The 21,623-nt window shown below is 55.9% G+C and overlaps 1 protein-coding gene across 1 annotated transcript; it reads left to right on the top strand.

Annotated features, from left to right (window-relative positions):
* Positions 1-2,512: 2,512 nt before the first annotated feature.
* GUCY2D (guanylate cyclase 2D, retinal) lies at positions 2,513-17,858 on the top strand. Its single transcript, XM_032618111.1, has 19 exons — positions 2,513-3,251; positions 3,334-3,638; positions 5,547-5,898; positions 6,479-6,563; positions 6,828-6,930; positions 7,333-7,434; positions 9,022-9,102; positions 10,465-10,671; positions 10,770-10,926; positions 11,464-11,613; positions 12,219-12,367; positions 12,878-13,041; positions 13,137-13,329; positions 13,565-13,739; positions 14,038-14,136; positions 14,235-14,329; positions 14,443-14,528; positions 14,662-14,773; positions 15,099-17,858. The coding sequence occupies exons 1-18, from the start codon at positions 2,513-2,515 to the stop codon at positions 14,753-14,755; spliced, it is 3,336 nt and encodes a 1,111-aa protein (XP_032474002.1). The 3' UTR covers positions 14,756-14,773; positions 15,099-17,858.
* The last annotated feature ends 3,765 nt before the right edge of the window (positions 17,859-21,623 follow it).

Genomic DNA, 21,623 nt, shown 5'->3' with positions numbered 1-21,623 from the left:
AAAAACCCTTTGTACAGGCTCCAAACTAGAGGCAGGTATTGCATTTAATTGTCATATCTTTTTAGCTTCCTTTAATCTGGAACATTTCCTCAACCTTTATTTGTCTTTTATGATATTGACATTTTTGAAGAATACAGGCCCCTCCCCTCTTTTCAGTAGAATGTTCCTTGTTTTGTGTTTATCTGCTGTTTCCTTGAGATTAGACTGATGAAATGCACTCTCGGCGGGAACACACATAGATGAATATTGTGGAGTATTACATCTGTGCAGTATTACAAAGATGTAGTATTGTATCTTTCTCAGGTTATGATGTCTGGAGGTACACAATGTCTATCTGCCCCTCATTGGTTGACCAGTGCTAGTCAAAGTGTTGTCCAATTTCTCCACTGTATAATCACTGCTTTTTTTTATTGTTATTAATTTATTTTTGCTGTGCTGGGTCTTCGTTTCTGTGCGAGGGCTTTCTCTAGTTGTGGCAAGCGGGGGCTACTCTTCATCGCGGTGCGCAGGCCTCTCACTATCGCGGCCTCTCTTGTTGCGGAGCACAGGTTCCAGACGTGCAGGCTCGGTAGTTGTGGCTCACGGGCTCTAGAGTGCAGGCTCAGTAGTTGTGGCGCACGGGCCTAGCTGCTCTGTGGCATGTGGGATACTCCCAGACCAGGGCTTGAACCGGTGTCCCCTGCATTAGCAGGCAGATTTTCAACCACTGCACCACCAGGGAAGCCCTAATAACTGCTTTTTATTTTTTTGCTCCCCCAAACTCATAAGCAATCGGTAGGGAGACACCTTAAGACATGCAAATACGCTGGGGACTTCCCTGGTGGTCCAGTGGTTAAGATTCGAGGCTCCCAGTGCAGGGGGTCCAGGTTCGATCCCTGGTCAGGGAACTAGATGCCGCTGGCAGCAATGCAGGCAATGAAGATCCCTGTGCCGCAACGAAGACCCCACACAGCCAAACAAATAAGTACATATTAAAAAAAAAAGATATGCAAATATCCTGCTCCTCATCAAAATTTCTTCCTAGCTTTAGCATCCACTGATGATTCTTTCCTGATCCAATCTTTGCCATGATAGTTGGAAAATGATTCATTTAAAGTTTAAAATTGTGTTTTTATGTATGTTTTTAACCTGGAATTGATTTTGTAGTGTGAGATAGGGATCAAATTCTACCTCCTCCCTCCCCCTCCTGTATGGCTAAGTAATCAGCTCCATTTGTGGAAAAGCTGATAAGAAATGTCGACTCCTTCATACATCAGATTTCTATTTTTGCTGGGTTTGTTTCAGTAGTCTCTATTCTGTCCAATTGGTTTATTTGTTTATCCCTGCACCGATACTACAGTGTTTTAATTATTGTAGTTTTGTAATAAATTTTGATATATAGTAAGGCAAGTATCCCATTATATTCTTCTTTAAAATTGTCTTCTCCATTTTTGTCTTCCTGGCAATTATATTCATTGTCACAGATAATTTCCACAACAATCTTGAGAGAGATTAAGAAAGTTTCCCAAGGTCACAAGGCCAATAAGGAGGAATTTGAACCCAGGCCTGCCCAAGGTCAGAGTTCTTTCCATTTCTTCCTGGGGTTCTGCCTCCCCAAAGCCAAAGGGATGCTTACCTAGGCATGGAGAAGTGGAGGTCAGAGAATCAAGTGTGGGCAGGTGAGAGAAGGCAGGTATCAGACTGGGTTTGGGTTTGGTCTCTGGGTGTAGACTTTGCCAGCCAAGGGACTTGGTTCTGACTTGGCTGGCAGAACTGGAAACAAGATTGGAGGAAATGGGACCCCAGGACTGGTCACCCCCAGGTCTCCATGGGCACATAGTGGTGCTTCCCAGGCTGGGCAGGGTAATGTGGCAGCAGCCTGACAGGGGGACCTGCGGCTGCTTCTATGCTGGGGGTTATGGTGGGGGGCTTGGGACGCAGGCAGGGGAAAGAATCTGGCTGGCTGCCTGGAAGCTAGGACAGAACCCACCCCAGGGCGCCCCATCCTCCACCGGCCCCTCCCTGCCTGCTTAAGAGACCCTAATCAGCTTGGGGAGATTAAGGGCTCTGGCCGGCTCTTCCCACACCCCCGCCCTGGGCCCTGGCAAAGGAGACCCGTGGGAGGGCGTCAGAAGGATCGGCCCTGTGACCCCGAGCCCCGGCCCTGGCCCGAGCCCCGGACTTTCCGGTGAGTGGCAGAGCCCCCTCCACACGGACTCCAGGTCTTTCCTGCCGGAAAGAGACCATGGAAGGGAATGGGAGTGTCCCCACTGACCCCTGACAGCTCTAAGAGAGGGAGAGGGGCAGACAAGGAGGAGCGGGAAGCAGAGCAAAGCGGGGGGGAAAGGGGGTGCTTCCAGGCTATGCCCCTGACCCCATATAGTCGTCCAAGCCCGCGGAGGGGGGTGTGGAAGCATAGACAAGCCGTGGGTTAATTGGGCTTTGAGAACCTTGGGGGTTGCGGAGAGCCCTAAGAGAGCCCTGGGGGTCGCGTCCTCTCATGCTGCTCTGTTTATGCTCCCAGAAGCCGGCAATGACCGCCCGCGCCCTCCTCGCGGGTGGGCTTCGGGACCCCGGGCTCTGCGCCCCCACGCGGGAGGCTCCGTCTCCGCCCGGCCTTCCCGGGACGCCGTCCCGGCCCCGGCCTCTGCTGCGCCCCCTGCTGCTGCTGCCGCTGCTGCTCCTGCCGCGCCCCGCCCTCTCCGCTGTGTTCACAGTTGGGGTGCTGGGCCCCTGGGCCTGCGACCCCATCTTCGCCCGTGCCCGCCCGGACCTGGCCGCCCGCCTGGCCGCCGCCCGCCTGAACCACGAAGCTGCCCTGGAGGACGGCCCCCGCTTCGAGGTCGCGCTGCTGCCCGAGCCGTGCCGGACGCCGGGCTCGCTGGGGGCGGTGTCCTCCGCGCTCACCCGCGTCTCGGGCCTCGTGGGGCCGGTGAACCCCGCAGCCTGCCGGCCGGCGGAGCTACTAGCTCAAGAGGCGGGGATCGCCCTGGTTCCCTGGGGCTGCCCCGGAATGCGGGCGGCGGGCACCTCGGCTCCCGCGGTGACGCCCGCGGCGGATGCGCTCTACGCCCTGCTGCGCGCGTTCCGCTGGGCGCACGTGGCCGTGGTCACCGCCCCCCAGGACCTGTGGGTGGAGGCGGGACGCGCACTTTCTACTGCGCTCAGGGCCCGGGGTCTGCCCGTTGCCCTGGTGACCTCTATGGAGCCCTCGGACCTGTCTGGAGCCCGGGAGGCCCTGAGGAGGGTCCAAGGTGGACCCAGAGTCAGAGGTAGGCTCCCCTGCAGGATGCGGGGGGTCGGCCGTCCAGCGAGCAAAGGACAGAGCACCGAGAGGAGCCTCTGTGTCCGCAGCAGTGATCATGGTGATGCACTCGGTCCTGCTGGGCGGTGAGGAGCAGCGCTGCCTGCTGGAGGCTGCAGAGGAGCTGGGCTTGGCTGATGGTTCCCTGGTCTTCCTGCCCTTCGACACGCTGCACTACGCCTTGTCTCCGGGCCCGGACGCCTTGGCCGTGCTCGCCAACAGCTCACAGCTTCGCAAGGCCCACGATGCGGTGCTCACCCTCACGCGTCACTGTCCCACGGGAGGCAGCGTGCTGGACAGTCTGCACAGGGCCCAAGAGCATCAGGAGCTGCCCCCTGACCTCAATCTGCAGCAGGTAGAGGGACCAGGGAGGAGGGAAGAGGGGAAGAGAGCAGAGAATAGCCAAAAAGGGGAGATGGAGGCTGGAGGCAATGGAAAGAGAAGTGGATAGAGTCGACGGAATGAGAGGAGGATGCAGTCAATAGGAGGGAGTAGGAGGCCAGTAGGGAGAGAATAACCAGCAGCTCTGCATGTCCTGGGTGATGTAAAGGCTCTGGCCTTGCTTGGAGTATCTTTGTGTATTGGAATTGCTTCCAGAGAGTTGGCAATGAGACCTCTCAAGGTCAGCTCCAAAGAGCAAACGCTAACAAACTCTGCACTGCAGCATCTTTTGCAGTCTACTTTAAAGTAAACCCACTTCCAACACGGCCATGACATACAGTCTGTATTAAACAACCGGTGTTCTTAAGAGAGCAGGAAGGAGGGAGAATACAGATCCAGCCTCCATGCCCAGTTCAGAGGTGTTTCCTCTGGGGCTTCACCTAGTGGTCTTAACTTTTTGAGAGCCTTACATCTTGTGAGAAGTAGAAAGGTCCCTAGGTGGAGCAAGGGCTTCTATAACCATCTAGATTCACAGCTTATTCCCATCAAGCAGCTAATATCCAGGATTCCCTGAGAACAGTGGTGAGATGGGATGGAGGACAGGTGGGGAAATAGAGGTGGGGGAAATGGTGGGGAAAACCCTCTTCAGTTCTCAGTAAGTAGCATAGCCTTTCACCTAGCTGCCCAAGTGAGACCCCTGGGAGTCACCCTTGATTCCTCTAACCCTTCCCCCAACATCCAGACACCAAGTTCTGTCACTTATGCTTCCCAAAGGTCATTTGAATCCATCTACTCTCTCCATCCTCACTGTCACACCCCTGGTTCAGGCCACAGCACCTCTGGTCCAAATCCCCAAATAAATCTCCCAAGTGGTCTCTGCTTCAACACTTACCTACCCCAGGCCTTTCTCCACCCAGCAGAGTGAACTTCAGAAATCTGACACATCTGACTGTGTCACTCCCCCATCCAAAGTCTCCCAGTGGCTTCTCTTGCCCTGGATAGATACAGGTCTCTTCACTTGGTTTATCAGGTCTCATGTCTTCCTCTCTCTTCCTTCTTTCTTGAACTTCAGCCAGACCGAGCTACTTTGGGTTCCCCAGATGTGACCTTCTCTTTTGCTTCTGTGCTACTGGGTGTACTGTTCCCTCTCTCCTGTCCCTACACTCCCCCAGATATTTCGGATTCGTCCCCTGAGGGATGGTCACTTCTGGAAGCGTCTTCCTCCTCCCCCAGCCTGGGCTGGGCATCTTTTCTGTCTCCTCAGCTCCCTCAGTTACCCCTCCCCTCACTCATTACACTGCATTAACATCCCTGTCTGTCTCCCCCCACTAAAGGAAAGATTCCTCGAGATAGGGACTCTGTCTTGTACCCTGATATATCCCTAGTGCTCTACAACAGTGCCTGGCGCTGTGAGAGATGGGAACTGGGAATAATAGAGAAGCTCCGGGAGATCAGGTGGTTGCCTTGGGGAAAAGAAAAGACCTAAAGATAGAAAATAGAAGCCAACCAAAAGATGAGAAAGAAGGCTTTCAATGAATGGTAGGTAATGATTTTCAAAATATATGCAGGGCAACCAAAAGGAGAGGGAAGAGAGGAGATGTAGGTATTGGAGTTAGAAGTAACAGGTGATAAGAAGAGCGTAAGAATACTGAAAAGAGGAAAGGGCAGTGGCAAAAAGGGGTGGGATAGACAATTGGGGAGAGAGGAAGAGAGAGCCAATGAGGAGGGATATGGAACCACTAACTAGGAGATGCGAACAGTCAAAACACACAGGGCTTGAAGGACTCGAAGGGCCCAGTGAAAGGATAAGCGGAGACAGTAAGTCCCCATCTATTTACGGGCCGTGACCCCGAAACCTGAACCCCCTACCCTTCCTCCCCAGGTATCCCCTCTCTTCGGCACCATCTATGACTCGGTCTTCTTGTTGGCCGGGGGCGTGGCGCGAGCGCGGGCGGCTGCAGGTGGCGGCTGGGTGTCCGGAGCAGCCGTGGCCCGCCACGTCCGGGATGCCCAGGTCCCCGGCTTCTGTGGGGCCCTGGGAGGAGCCGAGGAGCCCTCCTTTGTGCTGCTGGACACGGATGCAGCTGGGGACCGGCTGTTCACCACATACGTGCTGAACCCCACCCGGGGCTTCTTCCGCTCCGCCGGAACCCCGGTGCATTTTCCTAGAGGGGGACGGGGGCCTGGGCCCGACCCCTCGTGTTGGTTCGACCCAGACGTCATCTGCAACGGAGGTGAGGGCGAACATCCCAGCCCACGCTGGGACAGTGACCATGAACCCTCCACAAAGTGGTGAACTCTCATCCTGTAACTCCTGTTGGAGGCCCTTCCAGGTCCTCCTCAGAGACCCCTGGCTTGTGCAGGACCCCTGTCTTGCTGAGCCCCTGGAACCCTCTTGGAACCTTTCTAGCATTCCCAGACCACCCCCCGCCCCGCCCTTTGCAGGACCCCATGACCTTTCCCTAGATCCTGTTATGGGCTCCCATCCCCCTTTTCTGGAGCCTCCAAGATTTGACGTGACCGCATTCTTCCCTAGAGAGCAGCGGTCCCCAACCTTTTTGGCAGCAGGGACCTGTTTCGTGGACGACAGTTTTTCCACGGACGGGGGCGGGGCGGGGGGGTGATGCCAGCTATGGGCAGCGGCAGATGAAGCTTCGCTCACTCACGCCGCTCACCTCCTGCTGTGCGGCCGGGTTCCTGACAGGCTGCGCGGACAAGTAGCGGTCTGCGGCCCGGGGGCTGGGGACCTCTGCTAGAGAGGATGCCTCCCCTCTGCTACAGTCCTCAGCATCTCTCCTCTCACTGCCCCTCCAGGAGTGGAGCCCGGCGTCGTCTTTATCGGCTTCCTCCTGGTGGTTTTGATGGGGCTGACAGGGGCCTTCCTGGCCCATTATTTTAGGTGAGTAGGGTAAGTAGGAGAGGAGCTTGGCTCTCCACCTGCCAGAAATGCAACTGTGCAGCAGGCTGGGCCCACTCAAGAGTAGAAGGAGGGAGGATGTTTTTTGGAGAGGGGGAGAAGGAAGGAGTCCTGGAGGGCTGGCAGAGTCCCAGGGGGGGTCTGGTTTGCGGATGACTGCCCTCCCCTGAACCAGCATTTCCCCCCACTGGCCTCCTCTCATGGACCTTGGTCCCCTTTGCAAAGATGCCCTCCTTTCTCTACCAGGCACCGGCTACTTCACATCCAAATGGTCTCCGGCCCCAACAAGATCATCCTGACTCTGGATGACGTCACCTTCCTCCCCCCGCAGAGGGGCAGCGCTCGGAAGGTGGGGGAGGAGGGGAGCCAGAACCCAGCTGTCCTCCCCTATGTGTTCGGTCCCCTGCCTGGGCCAGCCCTCACCCCAGCCCCCACCTGGGAAGGCCTGGTTTCTGCCTTTGCTCCGTCCCAGGTCTGAGTGCTGGGATCAATGCCCTCATGTGTGCAATGAGGATAACAGCCCCAGTCCTGACCGCTTTCCTTGGATAGGGTGAAGCTCCAACAGAAAATGAATATGTTTGTTTTGTAAGCTCTGAAGTGTCGTGTACTTGGGAAGTAATGTCATTATCACCTTCCCGAACTAAGATTTCTTCCCTTCCCCTCTTTAATCCCCAGATTTAAGCCTGACCTCAACCCAGGACCCTGACCCCATAGTATATTTTGACCGCATGCACTGACCTCTACCCTCCAGGTGGCCCAGGGGAGTCGATGGAGTCTGGCCGCCCGCAGCTTGTCAGACGTTCGCAGCATCCACAGCCAGATCCCGGATTACACCAACGTTGGCCTCTATGAGGTGAGCCTGAGACCCAGGCAGGCCGAGCTACGTTCCTGGAGTCGCGTCGTATCTTGCAGAGTCCAGGAAATGGGGATAGGAGCCCAGAATGGGAACTAGGGAGACTTCATGGATTCCTCCTCAAAGGGGAGCATCTGGGAATCCTTCCTGCTGGGGGATTTTCCCTTAGCCATTATCCGGGTGAGGGCTCTTCAAAGGCTAATCACAGTGGCCTAAAGACTAGAGGCCTGACGGTGGGGAGTTTGATGGGACCAGCATGTAGCCTGAAGAGGCCACTGAGGTCGTCGTCCTCCCCCTCAGTGCTCCAAGCCTTTGGGTTACTGAAGGGCACAGGCCTCCCTGGAAAGATTGAGACAGAGGTTCATCTGGGAAGTGATCTCATGGTCACAAAGAGGACTTTTCCAGGATTGGATTGTTCAGGAAGGGGCTTCCAGACTGAGCTAATCTCTGACTCAAGCCAGACCCATGTCTTGGCCCCACCCAGCACTTCTACCCCAATCAGATTACACTCTGGAGCAGCAAGACTTAGAGGGGAAAAAGAAAGTCACAAAAGGGCATTAGGACATTAACCACGGGGTCAGCAGATCTGAATGTGGTGGGATGGGTGGGAGATAATGAGAACAGATTCAGAGAGCGCTGGGAGAGAGCTCCACTAATGAAGAGGGAGTGGAGATTTAGAGCTCTTGGGTGTCATGTTGTGGAGAGAACGCAGAGACTCCTAGTATGTCACCTAGAGGCCATTGCAGCCATTTCCCAGTAGAACACTATTGTCGTTTGGGGCAGGACCCTATGCCTTGAAGAATGTTTAGCCCCACTTGTCTCTGACTCTGTCCACTGATCACAGCCCCCAGTTTTTGTGACAATTAAAAATGTCTCCACCTTTATTTCCAAATCTTCTTTAGGGGTCAGTACCAAACCCCCAGAATTCCCTCCTAGTCCAAATCCTTTATCAACAGGCAAGGCCAACTACATAATCTGCAAGGTCTAGGGCAAAATAAAAATGAAGTGTGCCCTTTGTTCATTCAGGATGACAGCAGCAGATCACTGAACCAAGCTCGGGCCCTTCTGAGCACGGGGCCCTGGGGGACTGCATGGGCCGCACTCCCATGAACTGGCCCTGCGGACAGCTGAGGACAGCGAGGCCCAGAGCCTGCAGGGGAGCTGTCTATCCTTCACCGTTAGTCTGTAATAACGCGTGACCTACCCAGACTCCTCGACGCCCACCACAGTGCTCTCTTATGGCAGCGGGTGGTGATGAGGGCTGTGATTTCAATGACACTTGTGGTGGTGTTGGCTCACTTAATAGGGCTGTTGGTGAGCGCATCTGGCGTGGTGAGGACAGCCTCTGCACCTCTCTTTCCCACGGGCGGGCTCTCATGCAGCTGGCTGTGAAGTGGGCTGGCAGACGTTATACCCCTTGCTCCTGAAGCTCTTTGTCACATGGAAGATGGGTTCTGGGGCAGGGGGCCAAGGGAAACATGGGGGCTCTCTACGGCTCCTCACATCATGGGTTTTTTTTTTTTTTTTTTTTTTTTTTCATCATGGGGTTTTGAGAAACCGAGTTCCCTACTCCTGTCTCTGCTCCAGGGAGACTGGGTTTGGCTGAAGAAATTCCCGGGGGAACAGCACATAGCTATCCGCCCAGCGACCAAGATGGCCTTCTCCAAGGTGAGAGTGGGCCTGTGATGGGGTGTGAGGTGGCCATCGTTTCCTCCCTCCTTGCCTTCTCTTTGCAGCTGAGTCCAAGTAGACCCCACTGTGGCAGGGACGACGAAGAGCTCTCAGTGAAGTGTCCCCTCCTCTCTAAAGCAGGTTTCTTATCATGCTCTCCTATAACACTAGTCCTTTCCTTGGAGGTGTTGATCGTAATTTGTAGTTGTTCACCTGTGTGTGCTTGCTTATTTCTTATCTGCCTCCCTCCCTGAACTGTAAGCTGAGTGAGGGCTTTTCCCCTTCCCCCTCCATTGTATTAATATTTCCAGCACCCAGCACAGTGTCTGGAACATTAGAGACATCCAGTGAATGTTTGTTGAGTGAATGCTAGAAAATAAATGGGTTTCCAGTTCTGTCAGGCTGCTTGCACAGAATGGCCTAGTTGGTGCATACTGAGTGACGTGGAAAGTTGGCAAGGAGGCTATAAACTGGCTTATTCTGGTCATTCCAACCTTAGTGCCCCCCTTAGCCCTAACACCATACAGCCTTGGCCTGGCCTCCTTCCCGGATGCCTTCACAGAAGCTCTTGGTCACAGCTGCAGAATGACTTAAGTCATTAAGTGGACTACCAGTTGTTAATGGACTAAATCACCGTTTAACAACAGGCATTAAGATGAAAAGAAGCCCCTTGTTGGACCAAAGAAAAACTAGAAAGGACACCAGTCACCACCCACTAGCCCTCATTTTCCCAGCCAGACTGTGAGGGCCTCTGTCCCACCGAGTGGGTGTGGCCTTGTTGCTGGCTCCTCTGGGACACAGCTCAACTTCTTCCTTAACGTGGTGGGGGGCGGGGCGGGGGGGTGCCTCTATCTGGCACAATGATGTAACAAGCAAAGCAGCCCTGGGCTGAGTCACCAGCATAAGCCACTTCTGGTGATTTTTGAAAGCACTGCAGTGTCTGCCTGATTGTCCCCTCAAGGGACGGTTATATCAGAAGTTGGGGGCGGGGGGGGGGCGGTGAGTACCAGGAGCTTTTCCTTCATGAGGTGTTTTCCCTTAAGACCCAGGAAGTTCAAAGTCTTATGGTTAATAAATCAGAAACTGCCTGGGTCCTGATTTGCCAGCGCAAAATTGTCTTTTCATTCATAACTTTAAGTTAACACCACGTTCAGTGTCTGCACGGTGGCCTTTGACTGTGTCGTCTTTCCTAGAGAGAGAAGGTATCTGTAGAAGGAAGCCCCTACATGCCCTATAGACCTCTCCGCTCACCATTTTTACCCCATCCTCCAATCAAAAACAGACCTGAAGAACAGCCTCCTCCCCACCTCGCTCCCAAATTAACAGGCGGGGCCTGTTAATTCCCGCCCCCTCCCCCAGATCCGGGAGCTCCGGCATGAGAACGTGGCCCTCTACCTGGGGCTCTTTCTGGCGGGGGGAGCTGGCGGTGCCTCGGCCCCCGGGGAAGGGATGCTGGCTGTGGTCTCAGAGCACTGTGCCCGTGGCTCCCTCCAAGACCTCCTCGCTCAGAGAGACATAAAGCTGGACTGGATGTTCAAGTCCTCCCTCCTACTGGACCTCATCAAGGTGTGCGTGTCGGGGTGGGACCGGGTGGGCTGCGGCGGGGAGGAGCTGGCGGGGGGAACCGCGTGGGCTGAGGCTGCCCCTGACGCCACTCCTTCCAGGGAATAAGGTATCTGCACCATCGAGGCGTGGCCCACGGGCGGCTGAAGTCACGGAACTGCGTGGTGGACGGGAGGTTCGTGCTTAAAGTCACCGACCACGGTCATGGGCGACTGCTGGAAGCGCAGAGGGTGTTACCGGAGCCTCCCAGCGCGGAGGGTAGGATTCCCCGGCTGCCTCTCGGGCGGCCGAGCAGCCCCCGCATCCCCGTTGTTTCAAGGCCCTCTCCTTTCCTCCTTCCCTCGCACTCTGTCCATCCCACACCCACCGGACGGGACTCCTGCCGCGGAGGTCTTGTGACCTCTGAGATGAAGGGGGTCTGGCTCCGTGACTGGGGAGGCGGGGAGTCGTTAGGGGGCGGGACTTGTGCCTGAGGGGCGGAGCTCCTGCCCTTGCAGGGGGGGTCTGCTTCTAGTGGGGCTTTGCCTAAGGGCGGGGCTTGTGCCCAAGGGACCCAGTCTGCTCTCGGCACCGCTTTGTCTAAAGGGCGGGTCCTATTTGTGAGGGCCCGGCTTTCTGAGACCTGCTCTGGGTTCCTCGTAGTTTCTCCTGGGGATCGCTGCGGGCAGCAGGGCCAGACTGAGGCTGGGGAGTTGAGCGGGTGCGAGCCTGGGCTTTCTGGTGAGGGTGTGGGAGGGTCTGTCCCTAGCGCCTCTATGGCCCTCCGCGTGCCCACGCCCCCTTCCCCGACCCCAGATCAGCTATGGACAGCCCCGGAGCTGCTTCGGGACCCGGCCCTGGAGCGCCGGGGAACGCTGGCCGGCGACGTCTTCAGTCTGGGCATCATCATGCAAGAGGTCGTGTGTCGCAGCGCCCCTTACGCCATGCTGGAGCTGACTCCCGAGGGTACGGCCGCCCTCGCCTGGCCTTTGGACTAGAAAGGCACCCTGCTGTTAGGCAGAGACCCAGCCTCACTCGGTGCTGAGACTTACTTATGTGGGACTCCCTAGAGCTGAGTTCTGAAGGGTCAGGGCTGTGGAGAGCCAAGCATCAGGATGGGAGGGGGCGGCCTTTCAGCACCCAGACGTCAGTGGTTTCCTCTGTCCCGACCCTGGACCCAGCCTGCTGCCCCAACGGTGGTAGCAAGCTCCTCTCTGGTTCTTAGGGGCCCCAGGGAGGCAGCACCATAGGGGGAAGGGGGAAACAGAGCAGATGGATCTGGTTCAGATCTATATTATCATGTATAGGATACAGCATGCTACTTGATCACTCTAACCGTCACTTGTCTTACGTGCAATAAATGTCAGTCTCTTTGCCTGGCCCCTCCTACTGCCCCTGGCCCCCAGAGTTCAGGGTCCTGTTGCTCCCAGCAACACCTCCCACACTACACTTCCCCACCTACTGAAGCTTCCCCTTCCAGCCCCCTCCTCTTGAGCTTCAACAATCAGGCCAGAGTCAGAGGTGGCTTCTGTTCTGGCACACCCCCTCTCTTGTTCCCTTCATGCCTCCAGAAGTGGTGAAGAGGGTACAGAGCCCCCCTCCGCTGTGTCGGCCCTCGGTGTCCATGGACCAGGCGCCCATGGAGTGCATCCAGCTGATGAAACAGTGCTGGGCAGAGCAGCCGGAACTTCGGCCCTCCATGGACCGCACCTTCGACCTGGTCAGGGGCTGGGCTGGGCAAGGACTGGGCTGGCCGTTTGCCAACAACTTGGGGTGGGGGAGGGGAGGCTGCAGGAAGGCAAGCTGGCAGGATCTCTGACCTTCCAGGCTACTTCCTAAGGGGTCATCTGAGGATTAAGGGTTTGGTGGGGACAGAATTAGAATGGGGGCTGTGGAGGCCTTTGGAGTGGAAGATGGATCTCTGGGTGGGAGAAATATTTAATTCAATTCAAATGACATTTATTGAGTATGTGTTTGGCCTAGTGAGGGAGAAGGACCCTTGGCCTGGGAGTCCAAAGACTGGGCTGGTTCCAGCGCCTTGTCAGTTGCTAACAGAACAGGTGACCTCCTAATAACTTGTGAAAACACAGTGCCCAGCACGGGGCAGCACGGGCTTGATGGGTATAGATGAAAGGGGGTGGGGGCAGAGGATCAGGCATAATACAGCCCCATGAGAGGGGCATGGCCGGCCAGGTCCTCAGCGGCCCCACCAGCTTCCTTCTCCTACTAGTTCAAGAGCATCAACAAGGGCCGGAAGATGAACATCATTGACTCGATGCTGCGGATGCTGGAGCAGTACTCCAGCAACCTGGAGGACCTGATCCGGGAGCGCACCGAGGAGCTGGAGCTGGAAAAGCAGAAGACAGACCGGCTGCTCACACAGATGCTGCCTCCGTGGGTGCCTACGGGGAGAGGTGGGTGGGGAGGACAGCTGGAATCCAGCCAGACTGGGGTGGCCTCCAGGTGAGCTCACCACCTGCCATCCCCAGGTCTGTGGCTGAGGCGCTGAAGATGGGGACACCCGTGGAGCCCGAGTATTTCGAGGAGGTGACACTGTACTTCAGTGACATTGTGGGTTTCACCACCATCTCAGCCATGAGTGAGCCCATCGAAGTGGTGGACCTGCTCAATGACCTCTACACGCTCTTTGACGCCATCATCGGCTCCCATGATGTCTACAAGGTGGGGTGTGTAGGGGGCAAGCCCTCCTTCAGCTTCTCCGGCCCCCACCCCCCTGCCCGAGGTCACCAGCACGATCCTCTTTCCCAGCCCTCCTGTCCCTTTTCTCCTCTGCCGGTCCCCAGCTCAGTCCCCCAGCTGGAAGGCTCCCCAGGATCTCTGCACTCACCCCAGTTTAGGCCTCCCGACAAGGGACATTGGCATTGGCCGGGTGCTCAGTACTGAATTCTCTCCTCAGGTGGAGACAATCGGGGACGCCTATATGGTGGCCTCAGGGCTGCCCCAACGGAACGGGCAGCGGCATGCAGCAGAGATCGCCAACATGGCTCTGGACATCCTCAGTGCCGTGGGCACCTTCCGCATGCGGCACATGCCCGAGGTGCCCGTGCGCATCCGCATCGGCCTGCACTCGGGTAACTCCGCGCCTTCCCGGGCTCTGCAGCCCATCTCCCTCGTTAGGGCCGGGCTCCAGGTTTCCTAGACAGGAGGCAAACTCGTGGAGTGGGTGGGGGCGGGGACTTGTCTTGAAGCCACCTTTTCACAGCAGGCACCGCATTGTAATTGGGAGGGTACGCTTGAGAGGGTTTCTTTGGGAAGCCAGTGGAGATTATGCGGTGATAAGGCCCCCCCGAGCCCTAGGTGCCACCCAGCCGCCAGCAGGCCAGCTTCAGCGCGGGCCAACCAGCCCACCGACGCCGCGTGTCTCCACAGGCCCGTGCGTGGCGGGCGTGGTGGGCCTCACCATGCCGCGGTACTGCCTGTTTGGGGACACGGTCAACACAGCCTCGCGCATGGAGTCCACCGGGCTGCGTGAGTGTGACGGGGCGGGAGGGGCGGGGAGGGGGCGCGGGAGGGGTGTCCTGAGCTCACGGTGTCCTCTGAGCTCGCGGTGTCCCCTGCTGTCCCAGCTTACCGCATCCACGTGAACCGGAGCACCGTGGAGATTCTCTGCGCCCTAGACGAGGGCTTCCAGACCGAAGTGCGGGGTCGCACGGAGCTGAAGGTGAGGCCGGGCTGGAAGACACAACTCGCCACGCCCGGTTCCACTGAGGCCTCGAGATCCACCGGCCCTCACCTCAATCCGCCTGAGTCCTCCCCTCCCCCGTGTCTCCCCAGGGCAAGGGCTGCGAGGAAACGTACTGGCTGGTGGGCAGACGCGGCTTCGACAAGCCCATCCCCAAACCGCCTGACCTGCAACCAGGGTGAGGATCCGGCCCTCACGCGCCATGACCGAGTTGGTCCCTCCATGCCCTCCCTCCCCTCCTGCCCTGCACTGGACCCCGCCCTCCTACTGCCTATCCTGCCTCCATGAGGCCGCCCCTCCCTTCGCCACAGGGCCAGCAACCATGGCATCAGCTTGCAGAGTATCCCGCCTGAGCGGCGCCAGAAGCTGGAGAAGGCGAGGCCTGGCCAGTTTTCCGGAAAGTGAGGCTGGGCCTGGGACAAGGTACTGCCCCTTTGGCTCCCACACCCCACAGACCCCGGGGGCTACACACATGCTTCCTGAAGGACGGGCACCTCTTCCCCAGCCTGAGGACCTAGCCCTGCCTGCCTGCAGAACGTCCCACTCAAGCCAGGTGTCCCTGTCGTTCTCTGACTTGGTGAGCCCAGGCTGGTTCCTAAACCCAGGGATTTCCCAGCCACAGGGACCCTGGTTCGGTAGGTCTGGAGTGAGCCAGGAGTCCAGACTCGAGAATGACTCTCCCCTACTGAGGTGAACCCCCGTGACCCCTTTCCATGGTTTCCCTCTGAAACACTCCTCTCTCCCTCAGGATTATTCCAGAAGGTCCTTTTCCTGAAAGTTGCTGCTGTAGATGACCAAAAGTCTGGCTAATACCAGTGGCTTCCGTCCAGCTCTGCCTCAAAGGATTCTGAGCCTTTGCAAGAGCTGGTTGCAAACCAGCTGTGTGACCCTGGGAAAGTCTCATGCACTCTCTGGGCTTGGTTTCCCCTCCGTGGTAAAATGAAGAGTGGCCTGCCTAGGTGGTTTCCATACCCTCCAGCCCTGACAGCTGGCCTTCAGAATGGTTGGCCTTGGGGTACAGGGCACTGGGCACGTGGCCTCCAGCCCCAGTGACCCTGAGCCCATCAGAAAGGCCCCAGGAAGGAGGATCTGGGATTGGATGTCCCAACCCCAGAGGAGGTGGAGACCACCTATTCCACCAGAGCAGGGGTGTCGTGTGGCCTGAGGATTTGAGGGCTTCTCCATCCCCCTCCTTCTTCTGTGGCATAGCCACATACTTTGCCCAAGTGCAGAGCAAAGCTTGTTTCAAAGCTTTGGGGAAACGAAGGTAAACAAACCCCACGAAACCTCTCCTAACCAGAACACCCAGGAATAGTAGTATTCTCTGTTTAACTGGGCGCCACTGAGCAGGCAGTTGAACAGAAAATCCTCCCAGCTTAGATCTTTGCGACAAGTATCAACCCCTCCCATCCCAGTAAGTCCCCAGGTAAAGCTTCTTTTGTGGAACTCTGATGTCCCAGAGCCTGAGCCTTGGCATATTGGACTCTGGGTGGCCTTCACCATTGCTGCAGAACCTGGCAGAAGTTAGCAGCAGCTGTAGCCACGCAGGCTGTCACTAGGTGGTGAGCCTCCAGTCCCTGGAGATGTGCAAGCAGAACTGGAGACCTCTTTGAGCAGGGAGAGAACGGTCAGAGGGACTTCCTAGGCGGAAGGATGAACTAAATCCTCGCCACACAGTGTGGTAGGTAGGCCAGCAGCAGCGACATCGCCTGGGAGCTTGTTAGCAATGCAGAATCTCAGGCCCAGGCGTATTGCAACAGAATCTACACCCTAACAGAGTTCCTTCAGAGTATTTCTATGCACATTAAAGTTTCTGAGTCAGGGAACTAAAGGTTCCTAGGATCCCTAAAATCTCAGAACTGCTAAGATTTCATAAAAACCAGCCTAGAAACTAGCCCTGAGACTTGTTTCGTTTGATCAATGACGTGGTTTTGTTTTTGTTTTGAGCTAACATTTAGAAATCAAGAGATACCACATGGTAAAAATGGCTGCCAAATTTCCCTCTTCTCTGAAATCAAAAGCCCCACACAGGGGCAATTGTTGACTTCCTGCCGGAGCGAAAGGGCAGCCATCCCCTCGTCCCGTCTCTCCAGGGTTGCGCTTTTCTGTTCTCACCACGGGGAGTGCAGTGCCCACCACTCCCCGTGGACTCCGAGACACCAAGATTTTCTGAACAGCTCTTATGTACCTGTCCAGAGCCTGTAGACGTTAGACCTCAGCACTCTGGAGTAGCTGATGTTAGGATTACAGGCACTGCTGGAGATCGCTCTGCCTGGCTCGTAAAGTCCACAAGTTCAATGGTCTGCCCCTCCTTCCTAAAGGTAGGGGAAGAACAGACAAGATACCTACAATCCAGCACTTGTAGGTTCTGGTTACTAAGGTGGTGCTGCTATAGTGAGTAATTAGTATAATTTAAAGAACATTTTTAACCGAGTTCAGAGATGATGAATTCAAGATTTTTTTTAAAACCCTGATGCACACACACACAAGATATTTTTTAAATTATGTACATTCTTAAACATCTCTCTTCAGATTTTCTCTGTACTTAGGCCCCAGGACTCAAGGGCAGGCTCGGAGCTTTGGGAAAGAATTGGCCTGGGATTAGGTGCAGGAGGATTAGTGTGGACAGGCTGGGGCAAGGCACCCCCAGAGTGGGAGGAGTATGACCTGGGGCCCAAACCCAGTTTGGGGCAGAGGCGGGGCGGGCAGGGCTGAGCGGATCCCTTCCCACCCTCAACTCAGCCTTGTTCCTGGGACTCAGTCTCAAAGGCGAGTGACAGGGGGGAGGAGCTGGTAAAGGAGAGGCCTGTCCTCCTCCCCAGCCAGGAGAACGCAGTACCACCCGCCCCAGAGAGCTGGTGAGAGAAGAGGAGGGAAACAGCTAAGCCCCAGTCTCCTCTCTGCCCCTAGTCTCCTCTCTCTGCCGGGAAGTTTCTCCTTGCCTTTCTCCTCCATTTCTGTGGAACCTTTTCTCCTGGGCCCAGTCAGTCTCCTAGAGCCCAGCTGCCCTCAGACCCAAGTCCTCTCCATCTGGTCACCCCTCTTGTTCCGGGGACCCGGGCAATTCCCAGCCCAGAGAGCACCCGGCTTGGCCACTAGGCACCCCTCACCCTCAGACGTGTTTACACTACCTCGGCCAGCTGGCCTGTGCCAGGAGCCCACGCTCGGGGTGGCCTTGCCTTCGGGATGGCTCTGTCGCCAGGAGCAGCGCTGGCCGAAGCAGGGACCTCCCGCAGCTCTGCTGCTGCTTCCATCCCATAGCCGGGACGCCGCACCCTGACCCAGGGCTCACCTGGCGCCTTTGTCTGTGCTGCTCCTCAGGGTCGGGGCCCTGCTCCCCATCCCCACCTGCAGTGGACCCCCGACACCCCCCTTTGGGGGACCTGTGACACTGCGTTGTGGGACCGCGTTCACCGAGATCTGGACTGTGCGCTGTGGACACCAGGCTGTGTGCCGTGGTGCTGGGTCCTGGCAGGGTGGGGGCTGGAATAAAGGTGTGCTTTCTTCCATTCCACGGTGTGTGGTCCTTTTGGCCTGGGTGGCCCGAACACCCCCATCCCCGGAGTGCTGGCATTGCCATGGAGGGCTTCAGATAAGGGGTGAACCTTAGAGATGACCCAGGCAGGGGGAGATGAACTGGGGTCAGCAACCCCCCGCCCAGAAACCCCTCTGCTCAGGGGATCTACTGATTCCCTGCAGGGAACCAAGCAGGGAAGCTACAGGCCTTTCAGGCTTCTAGAAAAGACCAGGGTCTCTGAGGCTCTGGAAATGGATGGTGTGGCCTCATCCCTTGGTCATAGGCAGGAGAGAGGAAGGAAAAGAAGAGCAGAGCTTGTCTACGGCCAGGACCCAGGAACCGTGGAGGCCAGAGTCCGATTCTGAGGGAAGGGGGCCCCCAAGTGGGGAAGTTGAGGTCCACTGATCTCTGGACAAGACCTCACCAAAACCCACACTCTACCTCCAACCCTTCCAGAGCCTACCACTGGCACATTAGAACAGGAGAGAACATCCCAAAGCCACCCATGGGTGACCAGCCCATTGGTCATCTATTTCCTTTGAGCCCAGCTATCCCGGCCCCAGGCTCAATGTTTCTGACGTGATGACTCGTGATGGACGTCGGATGTTCTGCCTTCCTAACAACCGTCTGCTCCATGATGGGCAACCATCCCTGCCCCACTCTCAGTCCCTGTGGAACTGACCCCAGACCTCCCTCCAGTCCTGCCCAGTCGCTCCATCCCTCTGGCCACAGGGATTGCTTCAAGGACAGGCAGGTGACCCAGTCGAAGCAAACAAGGCTTCGTGTTGAGACATTGCTAGAAGCCAAGGGCAGAAGTTGCATCTCTTCTCTGGGGTTGCTGAGAGGATGTGACTCTGAGTGGTTTTGCCACCACAGAGAAGGAGCAGAACCGACAGCTGGGCAGTGACTAAGTCCTGCTGCCACTTGTTTGAGCCTCTACCCTTCACTAGGCTTAACCAGTTCCTGCTAGTCCAGTACGATGGGAGAGCAAGTTGTTTTCTTTGCTTAAGCCAGATTGAATCAGGTATTCCGTTCTTTGCAGTCAAAAGTGTCTCAAAAGGATTGTGGGAAGCAGTGGGGGTTGGACTGGTTTAAGAGGAAAGAAAAGGAGATAAACACTGAATTTGGAGGGAGGAGGGAGTGAGGGATGAATGACAAGAGATGATGTCTCTCTCTAAGCCTCAACTCCACCGAGAGTCAGCCCGGGCCCTTCCCTGCAGTATGACTGTTCCCGAAATTCCATTTACGGGGGAACCTAACCCAGGCAGAGGTTAGGACCTTGTGAGAGAAAAGGCGCACAGCCTGGTAGCCTTGTTGGGACTCTCGTACTGACTCAGCATTTAGAAGGTGGAGGAATCTTTCAGGTCCCGCCCCAGAGGAGACGCAAAGGAGAGTGAAGTGAGGTCTCTACGATCAGCGGCATCTTGCTTGTCAACATCCTCGTGAGTTAGTGACTAGACTTTGACAAGGAGATTAGGGTGGGACAGGCGGCTTGCCCTGCTCCCAGAGGGGGAAGGGAGCGGAGAAACTGGGGAGAAGGACAACTGCGATGTCTGGGAAACCCAGGTTCCCACAGAGAGGAGCTTGTTTGTCACAGTCTAGAGACTCGTCCATCCAAACTAAAGCCATTTTGTCACCTCCACCAGGGACATTGCACTTTACCACCCACCCCTGAGTCTTGGTCTCTGGTCCTGGACCCAGAGAAGGGCATGCCACACTGGCGCTTACCCATGCTGTCACAGGGAACATCGATCCCATGACCTAAAAAGCACGTCCCCATATACGACCCCTAATCCTCACACGACCCATTTTACACACATGGAAACTGAGGCTCCCAGTGGTGAAAAGCCTTGTCAATCACCGCAGTTCCAGCAAATCTTGGGATCAGGAAGCACACCCGGGAGTTCAGGCTCTGGGCCTCGGGGTGCCTCTCAGCGATGCTCTGGAGATGTTTCTCTCACAGGCAGCCCTGCTTTGTGACCCCTTGATTCTTTTCTGCAAGAGCACGACTTAAACTCCAAGCCAATGTCTGTGTAATCAGATTCTTAAAGACTTTTGACTTGGTGGGATATGAACATGAACCCATTTTACATTTCTCCAACCAAAAGTCCAGTCCAGTTGAAAACTCCCATTTCCTAATCTGCTCTGAAAGTCTGTTCCTCACCACGCAGGTCAGGGCCCTGGTGGGGAGAGGGGTGGGTGGTGTAGTGGGGGAGGAGGGAAGGAGCAGGTCTGCTCCTTCCCTCCTCCCCCAACTCTGGCTTCTCCATCAGGAGAGGAGGGACATAGGGGCATCATTTGATCCTGGGACCCCCACCCCCTCATTCTTCAAAGGAGGAATACAGCGGAAGCTTAACTGGTTGCCGGATCAGGAAGATTCCCCTGGTCTCACTTTGGCTCAGCAGCTGCTGGAGCTGGCTGGAGATGCCGTCCTCTCTACCTGTGCAGAGGTGATTTCACTGCAAAGCTGATGAAGGTGAAACTTCACAATCTCTCACCCGCACAAGTCCCTTCCAAGCCTCACTACCCAATTTTGTATTCTTTTTCTTAAAGAGGGCCTTCAAAGTTGGATAAGCTTGGGAATTCCCTGGTGGTCCAGTGGTTAGGACTCTGTGCTTTCACTGCCGGGGGCCCAGGTTCGATCCCTGGTCGGGGAACTAAGATCCCACGAGCCGCGCAGCCTGGCCAAAAACAAACAAACAAACAAAAAAAGGTTGGATGAGCTGAGGGTCCCCACAACATTTGGATCCATCCTGGGTATAGTCCCCTGGGGGTTGGGGAGTAGCTTCCCCAGCCTTCTTCATCACTGAAGGCAGAAAGCAGCAGCTGGGACTTCTCTGGTGGTGCAGTGGTTAAGACTTCGCCTTCTAATGCAGGGGATGCGGGTTCGATCCCTGGTCGGGGAGCTAAGATCCCACTATGCCTTGGCCAAAAAACCAAAACATAAAACAGAAGCAATGCTGTAACAAATTCAATAAAGACGAGGCTACCCTGGTGGAGCAGTGGTTAAGAATCTGCCTGCCAGTGCAGGGGACACGGGTTCGAGCTCTGGTCCGGGAAGATCCCACAGGCCATGGAGCGCCACAACTACTGAGCCTGCAAGCCACAACCACTGAAGCCCATGCGCCTAGAGCCCGTGCTCCGCAACAAGAGAAGCCACCGCAATGAAAAGCCGGCGCACCTCAACAAAGAATAGCCCCCACTCACCTCCACTAGAGAAAGCCCGCACGCAGCAACGAAGACCCAACGCAGCCAAAACTAAATAAACAAATACAGTTTTTAAAAAGAGAGAGAGTTTTAGTGTAGTTTATCATGCAGCAATGGATAACCAGAACAAGCTCTCCATTTCAGAAGACCTCTAAACCTTGGCTGAGAGTTTTGAAAAACTCAGGTCAGCAATCCACTGACAGATGGTTTCTGAGAGGGACTTCTCCCAGAAAAGGTAGAATAAACACTTTTTTTTTTTTTTTTTTTTTGCCTATTTCTTCCCACATCTAAAATTCCTTTGGGTATCCACCCATCTCCACCCTCAATCCATATAGTTTGTATGGGACTAATTCCAGCCCCAGCTTCAGAGTCTGTGACCAAGGCCAGTTCAGTGAGGGTCAGCCCCAGAACATCTGCAGTAAGAGGGTGACATCGTCTTTGTGCTAAGGTTGCTAAGCTGGAAGGATAGAAGCCCAGAGCTGCTGGTCATCATTTCTGCCACCACTTGGGAAAAGTCTGCCTGAGAATGAGCTAACACAGTTCAACACA

Source organism: Phocoena sinus, chromosome 20 (assembly GCF_008692025.1).
Source record: "Phocoena sinus isolate mPhoSin1 chromosome 20, mPhoSin1.pri, whole genome shotgun sequence".
NCBI lineage: Eukaryota > Metazoa > Chordata > Mammalia > Artiodactyla > Phocoenidae > Phocoena > Phocoena sinus.
This window is presented reverse-complemented; position numbering and strand designations above follow the sequence as displayed.

Excerpts from the sequence above, each read along its gene's own strand:
- GUCY2D (XM_032618111.1), top strand. The coding sequence starts at position 2,513 with ATGACCGCCCGCGCCCTCCTCGCGGGTGGGCTTCGGGACCCCGGGCTC. Across the intron at positions 12,368-12,877 it reads TGGACCGCACCTTCGACCTG|TTCAAGAGCATCAACAAGGG; the intron begins GTCAGGGGCTGG and ends TTCTCCTACTAG. Across the intron at positions 13,740-14,037 it reads CCGCATCGGCCTGCACTCGG|GCCCGTGCGTGGCGGGCGTG; the intron begins GTAACTCCGCGC and ends GTGTCTCCACAG.